The following is an 18393-nucleotide window of genomic DNA, read 5'->3' as shown; positions in this document are numbered from 1 at the left end:
TCTGTTCTGTTGGTCTGTGATGACCATTTCCACGTCCTGCTTTCTGAGAGCATTTGCCTGGTGTAGACGTCCCCGTTTTCAGGGGTTATGCATCCCTCTAGTTTCGGGTGAGTCTTTTGTGGATGGAAAATAGCAGGAACTAGTTGTGTTATGTTTTTATCCCAATATGAGACTCGCCACTTACATGTGTGGTTATTACTGTTACGGTTTGACTGTTTCTTGCCATTTTGTTTCATGTTAACCATTCTTTAGTGATATTTTTTCTTTCCTTGATTTTGTTGTTTCATTTTATTCCTCCAGTGGTTTAAAGTCATTCCTCTATTTCTATCCTTCTAGTGATGCCCTGAGGTTTACTTCCTGCATTTTTAAGCCCACGTTTCCCCAGCACTCATGTGTGGCCAGTGTCTGATTCTTCCTCCAGAGCAAGACAGGGAGGCCACTGCACTTCAGCTGCCTTCACAAGTCTCCTCTGCCACCCCTGCTGAGGCCGTCTGGAAGTTTAATTCTAGGCTATTATTAAATTTCTATAAAATTGTTTCAACTTTACTGAGATATAATTCACAAATAGGAATTGTGTATAGTTAAGGTGTAGGACTTGATGTTCTGATACACGCTGTGAATGATCACTGCAGTCAAGCTATTTCGCATGTTCACACCTCACAGTGACTACCAAGTTGGTGCAAAGAGTAACTGCGGTTTTTGCAATTAGAAGCAATTATTTTTGCACCAACCTAAAATATTTTTTTTTTTTTTTTTTTTTTTTTGTCGCCCAGCCTGGACTGCCGTGGTGAAATCTTGGCTCACTGCAGCCTCTGCTTCCCAGGTTCAATCAATCTTGCCACCTCAGCCTCCCCAGTAGCTGGGACTACGGGCACGTGCCACCATGTCCAGCTAGTTTTTTTTTGTTTTTGTTTTTTTTTTTGTATTTTTTAGTAGAGATGGGGTTTCACCATGTTGCCCAGACTGGTCTTGAACTCCTGGCCTCAAGTGATCCACCCACCGTCGGCCTCCCAAAGTGCTGGGATTACAGGCATGAGCCACCGCACCAGCTTCTTTTATTTTCTTTGTGTGTGTTGAGAACACTTAAGATCTATCCTCTCAGCCCATGTCCAGCATCCAGTACAGCATTGTTAACCGTGGCCACCGAGGACAGCGCTCCCCAGAAACTGAATTTGCCAGCACCTTGATCGTGGACTTCCAGCCTCCAGAACAGCGAGAAGAATCGCTTCTAGTTTTCGACCAGCCGGCCTGTGGCATTTTGCTACAACAGCCTGGGCAGCCTGCAGTGCTCTGTGCTTTGTTCTCTTTCATTTTGTTTTGTTTTCTGTAATTCACCTTTGAGAAACTCGTTCAGGAAGGATGCGTGGGTGACATTTTCTGCATCCTCACATTTTGTCACTGGGTGTGGCTGGGTCTGTGAGTCTAGACACAAAGCCAGTCACCTGGGGATGCTGCCACCTGAAGGCCTGCGTGGCCGGGTCTGTGACTCTAGACACAAAGCCAGTCACCTGGGGACGCTGCCACCTGAAGGCCTGCGTGGCCGGGTCTGTGACTCTAGACACAAAGCCAGTCACCTGGGGACTCTGCGACACCCTCTTCTCTCACCCCATTGCTGTGGGGAAGCCTGGGGATGGGTTTTGTTGTTTTGGTTTTTTATCATGTTGGTTTTTTTTTTTTTTTTTGAGATGGAGTTTCCCTCTTGTCTCCCAGGCTAGGGTGCAATGGCGTGATCTCGGCTCACTGCAACCTCTGCCTCCTGGGTTCAAGCGATTCTCCTGCCTCAGCCTCCTGAGTAGCTGGGATTACAGGCATGCACCACCACGCCTGGCTAATTTTTGTATTTTTAGTAGAGACGGGGTTTCACCATGTTGGTCAGGCTGGTCCCGAACTCCTGACTTCAGGTGATCCACACACCTCGGCCTCCCAAAGTGCTGAGATTACAAGCATGAGCCACCGCGCCCAGCCCATAGTGGTTTTTAAATCTTTCCTTTTGCCCTCATTGTTCTAAAATTTTATGAAGATGAAGACATATCTCGTGTCTCATTCACGGAGAGCCGATTCTGTAACAGCCGCTGCTCTGGGCGCTGGGAGAAACCGTGAGGAGCAGCAGAGCTTCCGTCGCGGGGCCCACAGGGCCCAGGTGTGCATTATTTCCCTCCCATCAATCCTGTTCTTCTGAAACTCTCAGTGTGCAGATGTTGGAATGTCTGGCTTCGTCCTCCATTTCCTTTTTTTTTTTTTTTTTTTCATACTTTCCCTCTATCTCGCTCTGCTGTGCACAAAAAACTTGGGCATTTTCAAGTACAAAGCAAAGGAAGCAATAAAGCATCCCCAGATATTTGAGGAAAGCTGACATCACAAAGTGGAGAATTCCTTGACTGTGTGTTCCAGGCACAAGTTCATTCTTCAGCCTTTTCTTCCTGTTATTCACCCCATCACTTTTTAATTATTTTTTTTGGATGTCACATTTTTCATATTTATATTTTCAGTTCCGTTTTTAAGGCTGTATCTTCTCTATGGATAAATAAACCTGTGAAGACGTACTGCCCTTTTCTCGAGGGTGTTGTTTGCTCTGCTTCCTTGATACCTGCTGACTTTGGGGGCCCCTTTTTGGTAGTGATTGGTTTTCCTCAAACATTTGATGGTTCTGGGTTGTCTAGTGATTCCATGAAAATTGGTTGGCTGCATATTTAACCAATTTTAGGTTAAAATTGGCTGGCACCCAAAATAACAGTGGCTTTAACACACAGTATTCCCTTCTCACATAAGAAAGGACTCTGGAGGGCGGGGCCCTAAAGAGCCTGTCACCTCCCACTCCACCACACCAGGCGGGTGCCTCATCCTCATGGCCCCAGAAGGCTGCTGGAGCTCTGGCCATCGTGTCTGCATTCAGCCAGCTTCCGCTCACCCTCCCGCCAGCCCCCACCCAGATCTTGCTCACTGTGAGCTCTTCCCTCAGAGGGCAGTGGCCTCTAAGAGACCATGGTTCACAGAACGCTCGCTTCCTTCAATGCTGAGGTCCTGGATGAGGGCACTGCCTGCTCCACACTGCCCCCAGCGGGCTGGCCCACATCTGTGCTGTGGAACGTGCCCCTGCCTGTCTCCCATTTGCTGTTTGTTCTGCCCTTGGAGTCTTCACTCTCAGCCACCTCACTGGAGAAGCCAGCTGACTCCTCCGCTGGAATGCCTGCTCTTCCCCGGCCTCCGACCCGGTCCGGCTCCTGCGGTCCTGAGTGGCCTTCATCCAGGATTGTGAGGCCCTCAGGCAGGGATGGGTTTTATTCATCACTGCACCCCTCAAATCCCCATCCCCAGGGCACAGACAGGCTCAGCAACCAGGTAGGAAGGGATGAGTGAATGATCAGAAGGCCTCATGCCTGACTCGCAAAAAGTCCGTGGTCCACCAGGCATGTCCTGGTTTCCCATTTGGTTCGAAGAGCCGCTGACCTCTGTGGCTGCTGCACGGCACAGCTGAGGAGAGCTGGGTCCAGGCCTGGCTTTGCCAGCGGCTGCTGAGAGGACTGAGCAAGCCCTCTGCCCTCTCCGCACCCCAGGTCCCTCTACAAAAGGAGGCAAAACTTCCTCCCACAGGGCCGCTGTTGGTGTGTGGCTGGGCCCAAGCAGGCACCCACAGACAGCTCAGCCACGGGGCCCCCTGGGGGCGCTGCTGGAGTAGGGAGCAGCCCCGGGTTGGAGGAGCAGTGCTTCTAGGAGTGGGCAGAGCAGGGGGCACGGTGGTGATGGGGGACAGCCGTGTGAGTGTCTACGGCCACTGCACTGTGCAGCTGAAATGGTTCCAATGGCGAAGTTCGTGTCATGGGTGTTTCAAGTGAGCAGAGCAGACGCCCATCCCCCTGGTGGCGTCCCTCTCTGGTCTGACCCCCAGGCACAGCCCCCACCCCTTCCCTGGGTGCCACCTTCAGCATGGGTGTTTCTAGATCCTGCAGACACAGAGCCGAGACCAGCCCCAGACAGTGGGAGCTCAGCCCGATGGTGCAGCTAGAAACAGGAGCACTGAGCACAACGTGGTCCCTGGCAGAGGTCTGGACCCACGGCCAGTAACCGAGGAGTCACAGGCCTTCCCTGTGGCACCTGGAGGCTGGATTGCACGTGGAGGCTGCATTGCATGTGGAGGCTGCATTGCACGTGGAGGCTGCATTGCATGTGGAGGCTGCATTGCACGTGGAGGCTGCATTGCACGTGGAGGCTGGATTGCACGTGGAGGCTGCATTGCACGTGGAGGCTGCATTGCACCTGGAGGCTGGATTGCATGTGGAGGCTGCATTGCATGTGGAGGCTGCATTGCATGTGGAGGCTGGATTGCACGTGGAGGCTGCATTGCACGTGGAGGCTGCATTGCACCTGGAGGCTGGATTGCACGTGGAGACTGCATTGCATGTGGAGGCTGGATTGCACGTGGAGGCTGCATTGCACATGGAGGCTGCATTGCACGTGGAGGCTGCATTGCACGTGGAGGCTGCATTGCAGCAGGAGAGGGAGCTGGAGAGGGGTGGGGTGGGCCACATCCAGGCTGCATTGTGGTTCAAACCCGCCACCTGCGAGCCCCTTGGGAGTGGCGGATGCTGACCACAGATGCAGCTTCCAGGACCTCCCAGCCCTGCTGCCTCTGAGCTTCAAGAGGGGCCTGAAGATCTACATTTTTATCAAACCCCAGGGTGACTCCGTCACAAAAGTTGGTGATGGGGCTGATTCTAAGCAGGGCATAAGGGATCAGTTGTGTCCTTGGTGACGCTGATGGGGTGAGGGGGATACCTGGGGACAAGGGGGTGGCCAGAGAGCTTTGGGTCAGGTGGAAGACAGAGGCCTGTCCAGGGAAGGGTGGGCATCACCTCGGCCAGTGCTCAGTGGCCAGGCAGCCCCAGGCTCCATCCGGAGCCTCTGCAGGGGTGCCAGGGCACATTGGCACCACCACGCAGGGGAAGCCAAGGAGGAGGGCATGTGGATGCCTGCATCCGGGCCTGGTGGGCTTGGGGATGATGCTGGAGCCCAGGTTTAGGAAAATGAAGACAGGGAGCTGATGGGTCAGAGGAGAAACTTGGGGGGTAGGGCTGAGGGGCTGCAGGACATCCACAGGCTGCAGGAAGCTCACCCGGGGATCGAGGAGAACTTCAGGCAGCCGTCACACAGCCCCTGGCCCTGGACGTGTCAGGAACTTTATTTGTGGAAAGCACAGAAGAGCCAGCCAGGCCTGAGATGGCAGATTTAATGTCTTGGGTTTTACCACATTCCCCTCCTGAGGGCCCTCATGGTTCACGCTCCTGTGAGCTGTTGACACCAAACCAGAAGGCCCCCACGTCCCCGCCTCTTGCCCATGCCGTCCCTCCTTCCTGGGCGTGGCCAGCACGTGGCTCCCAGGGAGTAGGGAGGGAGAGCTTCTGCAGCCTCGTCCCAGGGTCCCTGGGGCCAACCCTGGCAGGGGCCCTCTGCGTCTCTTGACAGGCCTGGGCTTTGTCTGGGCTCCTGTACCCCCACGGAGTTTATCCTGACAGTCAGGAGTTCAGACAGTGCCCCTAGCCCAGGCCAGGCAAGGCTCCATGTTGAGGCACCTCGAAACATGGAGGCCCTCTTGGGGAGAATGGCAGGGCCCCTTCCTCACAGACATAGGCCTGAGGGGGCCACAGGGGACCCCGACTCTCCGGGGAACTTGCCTCAGGCCGATGACCTCCACGGTGGATGAGCTGCTCGGGGTGACACAGCCAGGAAGGGAGTGGACTCTGGCCAAGGGCCCAGCTGCACAGGCCCAGCCCCTCGCCTGATGGCCAAGGGTCCCAGGGGCCCCTCAACTCTGAGTAGCCTGTGCCCTGTCTTGAGCTCTCCTCCCGGGTCACCTTGACCCCTTCCAGTTCATGAGGTCATCTGCAGCAGACTTGCGGCAGCCGTGAGGGACAATGGGTCCACCAAACCCCATCATGCACAGGGCCCAGGAACAGCCTGAGTCCTGGCCAGGCTCAGGAGAGAGAAGCCCTGGTTTCTGCGGGGAACGTCTATGGACTGGAGCCGCCCAGCCTGAGGGCACAGTCAGTAGTGAGCCCCGAACTCAGCGGCTGCCTTCTGGAGGAGGGTCTTGTGGTTCGCATGGAGTGGGATGCGCCTGTCCACCACCTGCCATCGGATGGAGGCCCCCGAGTCGCAGGCGTGCAGGTTCTGGAAGAACAAGGGCACAGCTGACCCTCCCCGCCAGCCCTGCCTCTGCCCAGCTGAGCCCTACGGACTGCAGCCTTCGAGGGCTTGGGGCCTGCACACCCTCCCTTTACTCCTCTGTGAAATGGGAGGCAGGACCCCTGCGTCAGGTGCACCAGAGATGCACCCGCAAGGCCCTGAGGATCCTTCAGGGGAAGAAGATGCAGGTGCAGCTTTGCCGGGAGCTATTTAGCCCGCATTTAAAGCCCGGGGTTATTTATGGAATTTCCCATCCCAGTTCTGAATTAGGAGCATGCAGGATTGATCCAAGTACTGGGAATCCACATCCCCATAAAGAGCTAAAAGCGGCAGCCGGGGGGCTGAGGGGGCCTTGCCAGCCTCACCCCTGGATGCCATCTTCGAGGCCTCCCTGGAGGATCCAGGTCCCAGAACTACACAGGGCCCTCATGGTCACCTGGCCAGCCCTGTCAGCTCTGGCCACCTGAGGTGGCTCCCTGGCCTCTCCCTGGTGCCCCCTTTGTCACTTTCTGGGCAAGACTCTGACCCTGTAGCCTCCAGTTTCTGGCCCTGGGCCCCAGGAGCATGGCCAGGTCCCTCCCTTGGAAGCCACTGAGGCACGTCCAGAATCCAGACCCCGGTCCCCGCCTTCCCTCTCCCCGGAGGCCACGTCCATACAGAGTTCAGCCTGCCAGAATCCAGACCCCCATCCCTGCCAACCCCCTCCCCGGAGGCCACGCCCATACCCGTCCCTGCCTCCCCACTCCCGCCTCCAGGGAGGTCAGGCACATACAGAGTTCAGCCTGTTCAGCTCCACGTCGTTCTGGTCCTGGAAGTGGACGCTGACGGCCACCGTCTCGATCCAGGCATTGTCCGTGTTCCTCGGGTCATCCATGTAGCCTTTGTACACCTGGATGGGCAGGGCAGGGTAAGCCCGACAGCGAGGGACACCTGAGCGGTGCCCCGGCCCACCTCGTGCCCTCCACCCTGACCCAGCTCTGAGCGCAGCTTCCGGCACACACAGGACCCTGGCCCAGCTCTCCCCAGCCCCCGCCAGCCTGCCTGGGCCTGCAAGGCGGAGCAGCCCAATGCGGGCTTCATCCTGGACAGACACGTCCTTGCCCTGCAGAGATCTCGGAAACGCCTTGGAAACGTCTGCTCAGTGAAGGAAGACAGTTTCAAAGGCCATCTGTTGTAGGAGTCCACTCATAACAGACACCCAGAACCGGCACATCCAAGGAGATGGGAAGCAGAAGCGGGAGTGCAGGGGAGGAGCTGGGGGTGACTGGGGTGATGGAATGTTCTGGAACCGGATAGAGGTGGTGGCTGCACAATGTTGTGAAGTGCTCCACGCCATGGCATTGATCACTTTTTTTTTTTTTTTTTTTGAGACAGAATCTCACTCTGTTCCCCAGGCTGGAGCGCAGTGGTGCAACCTCGGCTCACTGCAAACTCCGCCGCCTGGTTCAAGCAATTCTTCTGCTTCAGCCTCCCAAGTAGCTGAGATTACAGGTGCGCGCCATCAGGCCTGGCTAATTTTTGTATTTTTAGTAGAGACGGGGTTTCACCATGTTGGCCAGGCTGGTCTCGAACTCCTGACCTCAAGTGATCTACCCACCTCAGCCTCCCAAAGTGTTGGGATTACAGGCGTGAGCCAGCGCACCCGGCCCGTGTAGCCTGCTTTTATAAAGAGCGTCCATAAAGGGCTGGGCGCAGTGGCTCACATCTGTAATCCCAGCACTTTGGGAGGCTGAGGTGGGCAGATCGCTTGAGCCCAGTTCATGACCAGCCTGGGCAACATGGCCAAACCCTGTCTCTACTAAAAATACAAAATATTAGATGGGTGTGGTGTCTCACCGCTGCAGCCCCCGCTACCTGGGAGGCCAAGGCAAGAGGATTGCTTGAGCCCGGGAGGTGGAGGCTGCAGCAAGCCAAGATCGCGCCACTGCACTCTAGCCTGGGTGACAGAATAAGACCTTGTTTCCAAAAATAAAAATTAAAAAAAAAGTGTACATGCATTTGTGTGAGAGAGCTGGAGATGGAGGCTTTCTAAGGAAAGATTGAGGTTTCTAAAGAAGTAAATAAAAAGTCCTGGTACAGTCGGTCCCCAGGCTGGGCATGCATGTGGGAAGGGCCCCTCCAGAGCTTGGGAGTCAGGGCGAGGTCTGAGGGAGGGGCTGGCTTCCCAGCACCCTTGGGCGCAGCTGTGCTCGAGGCAAGGGTGGATGTGGGGAGGAGGGTGGCACCAGGCCTCCAAGCAGCTGTCACACTCGAAGGCAGCAAGGGTCCTCAGCCCATCCCCCTTGATTTAGAGAGGAGAAAATGGAACAGAGAGGGAGGGCGAGATGTCTGAGGGGCCCTGCACACAGCTATGCTTCCGGGTCCTCTGGGAGCTGTGCAACGTGGGGGCAGGGGCTGGGACCACCATCACCTGGTGAAGCTGGGTGGGACCGCTGCCACCCAGTGGCGCTGGGGCAGGTCCCCAGTATCACACTGTGTTTGTCCTGCAGCCCTGGGGCACACAGGTGGAGCAGAGCAAACAGGCCAGGAATACCTCCATGCCGCACTTCAGCAAGTTCTCAAAAGACGGCCAGTGCTCCTGCCGGAGGATCCGCTTCAGCTTCCGAGGTAGCGTCTCCCCTGGCTCCCGGGAGCCCTGGACAGACAGAGGACGGAGGCAGGTCAACAGGGCACCGAAGCGGGACCTCAGGCTGCCCTGGCACCCGTCTCCACTGGCCTCCTGCCCGGCGTGGGCAGCGGCCCAGCCCTGGGAGCCACAGGCAGGCGGCGTCTCAGGCTGCAGTGACATTGCCCAGAACCCGCCGTCCACGTCAGCATCTGTGAGGCCTGCCGTGGCCCGAGCAGGGGGCACTGGGCTGCAGACACAACCTCTGAGAAGCAGGGACAGCCCCCAGGGTACCCACCCTGAGCTCAGACTCCCCAAGGGTGACAGGGCACCCCCTTCCCGCTCCCCTGGCGCCTGCCCCCGGCGTCGCCCCTCCCAGCTCCCGCCCAGTGCAGCAGGCTGCCACGGCGGGTTCCCTGTTTGCATTCCCATCTCTCCCAGTCCCACCCCGGCCTGTGCTGCGGCTGGCTGGGCTCCCAGACGCTCCCGAGCGCCACCTGACTCAGGGACCCGGCTCCGGCCTGCACCTCCTCCTCCCCACACCCATCTTTCCCATTCTATTTGTCATTCAAAGTCCCACTGAAACACCCGTGGGTTTCTCATGAAGACTTTGCAGGCCACGTCAAGACGGTCCCACCTCAGCCCCATGACACTCCCACCCTCAAGTGTGCGTGCCCTACAGAGCCAGGAGCCCAGGAGGCCCCTCAGAGTGCCCCTCTCAGTGACCAGCCTGAGCTGACAGGGATGCCGGTGAGTGGGACCCCCAGACCCAACCCCATGCACCCCGCATGGAGAGGCCAAAGTGCCAGAGAGCGGAGGGTGACTCGTGTTCCAGGGCCGGGTGTGCACAGGCAGAGAAGCTACTGGGTGAGCACAGCAGGGCAGCAAGGGGACCCCAAGGCCAAAGGCCCCCTCTGCTGCGGGGGTGGTTCCAGCTGTGGAGACAGGCCCCCAAAGCACTGGGACCCAGCAGCTGGGCCTGGGCTCCGGAGTCCCCGTTCCTGCCCAAAGGCCCTTGTGGCACTGCTGCCCTGCACACCGTGGTGGCACACACACTCCCACAGCAGCAGAGGCAGCCACCAGGCCGTGAGCTCGGGGTCAGAGAAATGCAACAGCTTCTTGCTGAGTTGTTGTAAGTGACAGACTCCCCGGATCAGGTGCAGAGGAGAGGCCCTGCGGGGCAGGCTGTACCCCAGAGGCCATGCGCCACGGCCAGGCCTGGCAGGACTCAGACCTCCTGGCAGGAACAGCCTCTTCCATCCCCTGCAGTGAGCGGGCTGGAGGGCTGCGGAGGCCAGGCTGGCCTGGGAGGAAACAGGAGCTGTTGGAGGCACTTGAACAGCAAAGGCCCGGGCCATCTGTCCCGATTGTGTGCACCCCTCCCCACAAGATGCTGGGGTGCGCTCCAGCCTCAGCCCCACAACCAGCCCCTGAGCTGAGGGGCCTGTGCACAACCCTGGGCCCTACCTGCCCCTGTCCCTGCCCCTGCCCCTACTCCTGTACCTGCCCCTACCCCTGGATGACACCGTCCTATATTTATGGCTCAGCACCTGGCCCTGAAGGTCAGGAGCTGGTTGGTGTCTGAGACACGGGTGAAGAGCTACCTCTGCCCCCAACACCCTGAACTCCACAAGGGGAGCCCAGGTGGCCTCCAGCCGCAGCCCAGCCCATGCCTGGGACACAGTAGGTGCCCTGTTAGTGTTTATGCACCAAAAGATCCTCTGATCCTGGGTTTTCCTAACTGCAACATGAGGAAAAGGGAGGAGGAGTGTCTTCTACAGACAAAACAGGCTGGGGTCTCGAACCCTCCCTGCCCAGGGGCTGCAGGGGGCTGGTGTTCAGTCCGTGGGCAGAATGGATGAATGGACGAGTGACCCACAGACAGCCCAGTGGACAGAGGTCCCACACGCGGCAGCCTTACCCCAGGCAGGGCCCAGTGCTCGGAGAGAGGGAGCTTCACCACCAGCACTTCCAGCATCTTCTTTATGCTCTTCCTGCAGATGGCTCCGTCCTCGTTCCGCCTCCACCTGCGGAGAGAGCGGCCATGGCTGCCCAGGACCCGCTGCCGCCTCCACCCTCCCCTGCGCCGCGGCAGGGCTGGCCCTGCCTGGGGCGGGGCAGTGTCAGGCCCACTGCAGGCTCAAACGGTGTTCTTTTTCAAGTTCTTCATCCCCAGGGAAAAGACTGAGATAGTAACCACTTAGGGGACGTCCTTCTTCACTTCCATCATAGCTGGTAGAACTAGAAAGAGACCCAGCCTTCATGGAGAATTTTTTAAACATTAAAATCCTTAGAGAGGTACCTGCCCTTTGACCCAGCTTTGCAGTTTGACCACTCTTAGAAAATGCCAGTGGGAGTCCAGTGAGGTGACGTGGGATGCCGAGTGCCTCCTGGGGGTGACGTGGGCTGCTGAGTGCAGACTGGGGGTGATGTGGGGTGCCGAGGGCCGCCTGGGGGTGATGTGGGGGTGACAGGGGGTGCTGAGTGCAGCCCAGGGTTGACCTGGGGGTGACATGGGGGTGACGTGGGGTGCCAAGTGCCACCTGGGGGTCACATGGGGTGTGGAGTGCAGCCCGGGTGTGACGTGGGGGTGACGTGGGGTGCCGAGTGCCACCCGGGCACGCCAAGGAGAGGCCAAAGGACTGGGGAGCAGAGGGTGACTCGCACCCCAGGGCCATGTCTGCACGGCCAGAGAACCCACTGGGTGAGAGTGGCTGGGCAGCAAGAGGACCCTGAGGCCAAAGGCCCCTCCGCTGGGGGGAGGTCCCAGCTGTGGAGGCAGAAGCCCCAGAGAGCACAGGGCACAGCAACTGGGCCTGGGCCCCACAACCCCATTCCTGCCCAATGGTGGCAGCAAGAGCCCCCGGCAGCTTCCTCAGGGACGCAGCCGTCTGCACCCGCACAGCAGGCGGCCCGTGCCGTGGGTGAGAGCAGTGGGCCAGCTGCTGGAGTGCAGAGGAGTGAGCCTCAGGGGGTGAGTGTGGAGCTGTGTCACTGTCTGTGAATGGGTGTGGAGGAATGAGCCTGTGGTGGGGGGTGAGTGTGGGGCTGTGTTCCCGTGGATGGGTGTGGAGAGTGAGTCTGAGGGGTGAGTGTGGGGCTGTGTCCCTGTCAGTGAATGGGTGTGGAGGAATGAGCCTGTGGTGGGGGGTGAGTGTGGGGCTGTGTCCCTGTGGATGAGTGTGGAGAGGGTCTGAGGTGGTGAGTGTGGGGCTGTGTCCCTCTGGATGGGTGTAGAGAGTGGGTCTGAGGGGTGAGTGTGGGGCTGTGTCCCTCTGGATGAGTGTGGAGAGGGTCTGAGGGGGTGAGTGGGGGCTCTGTCCCTGTGGATGGGTGTAGAGAGTGGGTCTGAGGGGTGAGTGTGGGGCTGTGTCCCTGTGGATGGGTGTGGAGAGTGGGTCTGAGGGGTGAGTGTGGGGCTGTGTCCCTGTGGATGGGTGTGGAGAGTGGGTCTGAGGGGTGAGTGTGGGGCTGTGTCCCTGTGGATGGGTGTGGAGAGTGGGTCTGAGGGGGTGAGTGGGGGCTCTGTCCCTGTGGATGGGTGTAGAGAGTGGGACTGAGGGGATGAGTATGGGGCTCTGTCCCTCGGGATGGGTGTGGAGAGTGGGTCTGAGGGGTGAGTGTGAGGATGTGTCCCTGTGGATGGGTGCGGGGAGTGGGTCTGAGGTGTCAGTGTGGGGCTATGTCCCTGCGGATGGGTGTGGAGAGTGGGTCTGAGGGGTGAGTATGGGGCTGTGTCCCCATGTATAGGAGCGGAGAGTGAGTCTGAGGGGGGAGTATGGGGCTGTGTCCCCGTGGATAGGTGTGGAGAGTGAGTCTGAGGGGTGAGTGTGGGGCTGTGTCCCTGTGGATGGGAGTAGACAGTGAGTCTGAGGGGTGAGTGTGGGACTGTGTCCCTGTGGATAGGAGTGGAGAGTGAGTCTGAGGAGAGAGTGTGGGGCTGCGTCCCTGTGTGTGGGTGTACAGAGTGAGTCTGAGGGGTGTGTGTGGGGCTGTGTCCCCGTGGATGGGTGTGGAGAGTGGGTCCCAGGGGTGAGGGTGTGGCTGTGTCCCTGTGGATAGGAGTGGAGAGTGAGTCTGAGGGGTGAGTCTGGGGCTGTGTCCCTGTGGATGGGTGTGGAGAGTGAGTCTGAGGGGTGAGTGTGCGGCTGTGGCCCTCTAGATGGGTGCGGAGAGTGGGTCCGAGGGGTGAGTGTGGGGCTGTGTCCCTGTGGATGGGTGTGGAGAGTGAGTCTGAGGGGGTCAGTGTGGGACTGTGTCCCTGTGGATGGGTGTGGAGGAGTGAGTCTGAGGGGTGAGTGTGGGGCTGTGTCCCCGTGGATAGGAGTGGAGACTGAGTCTGAGGGGTGAGTGTGGGGCTGTGTCCCTGTGGATGGGTGTGGAGAGTGGGTCTGAGGGGTGAGTGTGGGGCTGTGTCTCTCTGGATGGGTGTAGAGGAGTGAGTCTGACGGGTGAGTGTGGGGCCCTGTCCCTGTGGATGGGTGTGGAGAGTGGGTCTCAGGGGTGAGTGTGGGGCTCTGTCCCTGTGGATGGGTGTGGAGAGTGGGTCTGAGGGGTGAGTGTGGGGCTGTGTCCCTGTGGATGGGTGTGGAGAGTGGGTTTGAGGGGTCAGTGTGGGGCTGTGTCCCTGTGGATGGGTGTGGAGAGTGGGTCTGAGGGGTGAGTGTGGGGCTGTGTCCCTGTGGATGGGTGTGGAGAGTGGGTCTGAGGGGTGAGTGTGGGGCTGTGTCCCTGTGGATGGGTGTGGAGAGTGGGTCTGAGGGGTGAGTGTGGGGCTGTGTCCCTGTGGATGGGTGTGGAGAGTGGGTCTGAGGGGTCAGTGTGGGGCTGTGTCCCTGTGGATGGGTGTGGAGAGTGGGTCTCAGGGGTGAGTGTGGGGCTCTGTCCCTGTGGATGGGTGTGGAGAGTGGGTCTGAGGGGTGAGTGTGGGGCTGTGTCCCTGTGGATGGGTGTGGAGAGTGGGTCTGAGGGGTCAGTGTGGGGCTGTGTCCCTGTGGATGGGTGTGGAGAGTGGGTCTGAGGGGTGAGTGTGGGGCTGTGTCCCTGTGGATGGGTGTGGAGAGTGGGTCTGAGGGGTGAGTGTGGGGCTGTGTCCCTGTGGATGGGTGTGGAGAGTGGGTCTGAGGGGTCAGTGTGGGGCTGTGTCCCTGTGGATGGGTGTGGAGAGTGGGTCTGAGGGGTCAGTGTGGGGCTGTTTCCCTGTGGATGGGTGTGGAGAGTGGGTCTGAGGGGTGAGTGTGGGGCTGTGTCCCTGTGGATGGGTGTGGAGAGTGGGTCTGAGGGGTGAGTGTGGGGCTGTGTCCCTGTGGATGGGTGTGGAGAGTGGGTCTGAGGGGTGAGTGTGGGGCTGTGTCCCTGTGGATGGGTGTGGAGAGTGGGTCTGAGGGTTCAGTGTGGGGCTGTGTCCCTGTGGATGGGTGTGGAGAGTGGTTCTGAGGGGTGAGTGAGGGGCTGTGTCCCTGGGGATAGGTGTGGAGAGTGAGTCTGAGGGGGTGAGTGTGGGACTGTGTCCCTGTGGATGGGTGTGGAGGAGTGAGTATGAGGGGTGAGTGTGGAGCTGTGTCCCTGTGGATGGGTGTGGAGATTGGGTCTGAGGGGTGAGTTTGGGGCCGTGTCCCTGTGGATGGGTGTGGAGAGTGGGTCTGAGGGGTGAGTGTGGGGCTGTGTCCCTGTGGATTGGTGTGGAGAGTGAGTCTGAGGGGTGCGTGTGGGGCTGTGTCCATGTGGATAGGTGTGGAGAGTGAGTCTCAGGGGTGATTGTGTGTCCCTGTGGATGGGTGTGGAGAGTGAGTCTGAGGGGTGAGTGTGGGGCTGTGTCCCTGTGGATAGGTGTGGATAGTGAGTCTCAGCGGATGAGTGTGGGACTGTGTCCCCGTGGGTAGGAGTGGAGAGTGAGTCTCAGGGGTGAGTGTGTGGCTCTGTCCCCGTGGATAGGAGTGGAGAGTGAGTCTGAGGTGTGAGTGTGGGACTGTGTCCCCGTGGATAGGAGTGGAGAGTGAGTCTGAGGGGTGAGTATGGGGCTGTGTCCCTGTGGATAGGTGTGGAGAGTGACTCTGAGGGTTGAGTGTGGGGCTGTGTCCCTGTGGATGGGTGTGTAGAGTGGGTCTGAGGGGTGAGTGTGGGGCTGTGTCCCTGTGGATGGGTGTGGAGAGTGAGTCTGACCGGTGAGTGTGGGGCTGTGTCCCTGTGGAAAGGGGTGGAGAGTGAGTCTGAGGGGGTGAGTGTGGGACTGTGTCCCCGTGGGTGGGTGTGGAGAGTGGGTGAGTGTGGGGCTGTGTCCCTGTGGATGGGTGTGGAGAGTGGGTCTGAGGGGTGAGTGTGGGGCTGTGTCCCTGTGGATAGGTGTGGAGAGTGGGTCTGAGGGGTGAGTGTGGGGCTGTGTCCCGGTGGATAGGAGTGGAGAGTGAGTCTGAGGGGTGAGTGTGCGGCTGTGTCCCCGTGGATAGGAGTGGAGAGTGCGTCTGAGGGGTGAGTGTGTGTCCCTGTGGATGGGTGTGGAGACCGTGTCTGAGGGGTGAGTTTCGGGCTGTGTCCCCATGGATAGGAGTGGAGAGTGAGTCTTAGGGGTGAATGTGGGGCTGTCTTCCCGTGGATAGGAGTGGAGAGTGAGTCTGAGGGGGTGAGTGTGAGACTGTGTCCCCGTGGATGGGTGTGGAGAGTGGGTGAATGTGGGGCTGTGTCCCTGTGGATGGGTGTGGAGAGTGGGTCTCAGGGGTGAGTGTGGGGCTGTGTCCCTGTGGATGGGTGTGGAGAGTGGGTCTGAGGGGTGAGTGTGGGGCTGTGTCCCTGTGGATGGGTGTGGAGAGTGAGTCTGAGGGGTGCGTGTGGGGCTGTCTCCATGTGGATAGGTGTAGAGAGTGAGTCTGAGGAGTGAGTGTGGGGCTGTGTCTCTGTGGATGGGTATGGAGAGTGAGTCTCAGGGGTGATTGTGTGTCCCTGTGGATGGGTGTGGAGAGTGAGTCTGAGGGGTGAGTGTGGGGCTGTGTCCCTGTGGATGGGTGTGGAGAGTGAGTCTGAGGGGTGCGTGTGGGGCTGTGTCCGTGTGGATAGGTGTGGAGAGTGAGTCTGACGGGTGAGTGTGGGGCTGTGTCCCTGTGGATGGGTGTGGAGAGTGAGTCGGAGGGGTGAGTGTGAGTCCCTGTGGATGGGTGTGGAGAGTGAGTCTGAGGGGTGAGTGTGGGGCTTTGTCCCTGTGGATAGGTGTGGAGAGTGAGTCTGAGCGGATGAGTGTGGGAGTGTGTCCCCGTGGATAGGAGTGGAGAGTGAGTCTGAGGGGTGAGTGTGGGGCTGTGTCCGCGTGGATAGGAGTGGAGAGTGAGTCTGAGGGGTGAGTGTGGGACTGTGTCCCCGTGGATAGGAGTGGAGAGTGAGTCTGAGGGGTGAGTGTGGGGCTGTGTCCCTGTGGATGGGTGTGGAGGAGTGAGTCTGAGGGGTGAGTGTGGAGCTGTGTCCCAGTGGATGGGTGTGGAGATTGGGTCTGAGGGGTGAGTTTGGGGCCGTGTCCCTGTGGATGGGTGTGGAGAGTGGGTCTGAGGGGTGAGTGTGGGGCTGTGTCCCTGTGGACTGGTGTGGAGAGTGAGTCTGAGGGGTACGTGTGGGGATGTGTCCATGTGGATAGGTGTGGAGAGTGAGTCTGAGGGGTGAGTGTGGGGCTGTGTCCCTGTGGATGGGTGTGGAGAGTGAGTCTCAGGGGTGATTGTGTGTCCCTGTGGATGGGTGTGGAGAGTGAGTCTGAGGGGTGAGTGTGGGGCTGTGTCCCTGTGGATAGGTGTGGATAGTGAGTCTCAGCGGATGAGTGTGGGACTGTGTCCCCGTGGGTAGGAGTGGAGAGTGAGTCTCAGGGGTGAGTGTGTGGCTGTGTCCCCGTGGATAGGAGTGGAGAGTGAGTCTGAGGTGTGAGTGTGGGACTGTGTCCCCGTGGATAGGAGTGGAGAGTGAGTCTGAGGGGTGAGTATGGGGCTGTGTCCCTGTGGATAGGTGTGGAGAGTGACTCTGAGGGTTGAGTGTGGGGCTGTGTCCCTGTGGATGGGTGTGTAGAGTGGGTCTGAGGGGTGAGTGTGGGGCTGTGTCCCTGTGGATGGGTGTGGAGAGTGAGTCTGACCGGTGAGTGTGGGGCTGTGTCCCTGTGGAAAGGGGTGGAGAGTGAGTCTGAGGGGGTGAGTGTGGGACTGTGTCCCCGTGGGTGGGTGTGGAGAGTGGGTGAGTGTGGGGCTGTGTCCCTGTGGATGGGTGTGGAGAGTGAGTCTGAGGGGTGAGTGTGGGGCTGTGTCCCTGTGGATAGGTGTGGAGAGTGGGTCTGAGGGGTGAGTGTGGGGCTGTGTCCCTGTGGATAGGAGTGGAGAGTGAGTCTGAGGGGTGAGTGTGCGGCTGTGTCCCCATGGATAGGAGTGGAGAGTACGTCTGAGGGGTGAGTGTGTGTCCCTGTGGATGGGTGTGGAGAGCGTTTCTGAGGGGTGAGTTTCGGGCTGTGTCCCCATGGATAGGAGTGGAGAGTGAGTCTTAGGGGTGAATGTGGGGCTGTCTTCCCGTGGATAGGTGTGGAGAGTGAGTCTGAGGGGGTGAGTGTGAGACTGTGTCCCCGTGGATGGGTGTGGAGAGTGGGTGAATGTGGGGCTGTGTCCCTGTGGATGGGTGTGGAAAGTGAGTCTGAGGGGTGAGTGTGTGTCCCTGTGGATGGGTGTGGAGAGTGAGTCTGAGGAGTGAGTGTGGGGCTGTGTCCCTTTGGATAGGTGTGGAGAGTGAGTCTGAGCGGATGAGTGTGGGAGTGTGTCCCCGTGGATAGGAGTGGAGAGTGAGTCTGAGGGGTGAGTGTGGGGCTGTGTCCGCGTGGATAGGAGTGGAGAGTGAGTCTGAGGGGTGAGTGTGGGACTGTGTCCCCGTGGATAGGAGTGGAGAGTGAGTCTGAGGGGTGAGTGTGGGGCTGTGTCCCTGTGGATGGGTGTGGAGGAGTGAGTCTGAGGGGTGAGTGTGGAGCTGTGTCCCTGTGGATGGGTGTGGAGAGTGGGTCTGAGGGGTGAGTGTGGGGCTGTGTCCCTGTGGATGGGTGTGGAGAGTGGGTCTGAGGGGTGAGTGTGGGGCTGTGTCCCTGTAGATGGGTGTGGAGAGTTAGTCTGATGGGTGAGTGTGGGGCGGTGTCCCTCTGGATAGGGGTGCAGAGTGAGTCTGAGGGGGTGAGTGTGGGACTGTGTCCCCGTGGATGGGTGTGGAGAGTGGGTGAGTGTGGGGCTGTGTCCCTGTGGATGGGTGTGGAGAGTGGGTCTGAGGGGTGAGTGTGGGGCTGTGTCCCTGTGGATCGGTTTGGAGAGTGGGTCTGAGGGGTGAGTGTGGGGCTGTGTCCCCGTGGGTAGGAGTGGGGAGTGAGTCTCAGCGGTGAGTGTGGGGCTGTGTCCCCGTGGATAGGAGTGGAGAGTGATTCTGAGGGGTGAGTGTGTGTCCCTGTGGATGGGTGTGGAGAGTGAGTCTGAGGGGTGAGTGTGGGGCTGTGTCCCCGTGGATGGGTATGGTGAGTGGATCTCAGGGGTGAGTGTGGGGCTGTGTCCCTGTGGATGGGTGTGGAGAGTGAGTCTGAGGGGTGAGTGTGTGTCCCTGTGGATGGGTGTGGAGAGCGT

At 59.2% G+C, this 18393-nt stretch overlaps 1 protein-coding gene and 2 non-coding genes across 5 annotated transcripts in view; all 3 read right to left on the bottom strand.

Moving 5' to 3' along the window:
* Positions 1-273: 273 nt before the first annotated feature.
* TRPM2 (transient receptor potential cation channel subfamily M member 2) overlaps positions 274-18393 on the bottom strand; it is a 133099-nt gene continuing 114979 nt past the window's right edge. For all 3 annotated transcript variants that reach the window (XM_034948164.3, XM_024927014.4, XM_063601263.1), the window contains 4 exons: positions 10707-10812; positions 8714-8815; positions 6953-7069; positions 274-6165 (listed from right to left, as the gene is read on the bottom strand). In XM_034948164.3, coding sequence (XP_034804055.3) covers positions 6040-6165; positions 6953-7069; positions 8714-8815; positions 10707-10812 — 451 coding nt within the window. In that variant the 3' untranslated portion in view covers positions 274-6039. The remainder of the gene's footprint in view (positions 6166-6952; positions 7070-8713; positions 8816-10706; positions 10813-18393) is intronic.
* On the bottom strand, positions 8772-8847 carry LOC112438123 (Z6 small nucleolar RNA). Its single transcript, XR_003026603.1, has one exon. It is a non-coding gene; the product is annotated as a Z6 small nucleolar RNA (small nucleolar RNA).
* LOC112438122 (Z6 small nucleolar RNA) lies at positions 10693-10753 on the bottom strand. The gene has a single exon (XR_003026602.1). It is a non-coding gene; the product is annotated as a Z6 small nucleolar RNA (small nucleolar RNA).

Source organism: Pan paniscus, chromosome 22 (assembly GCF_029289425.2).
Source record: "Pan paniscus chromosome 22, NHGRI_mPanPan1-v2.0_pri, whole genome shotgun sequence".
Taxonomy (NCBI): domain Eukaryota; kingdom Metazoa; phylum Chordata; class Mammalia; order Primates; family Hominidae; genus Pan; species Pan paniscus.
This window is presented reverse-complemented; position numbering and strand designations above follow the sequence as displayed.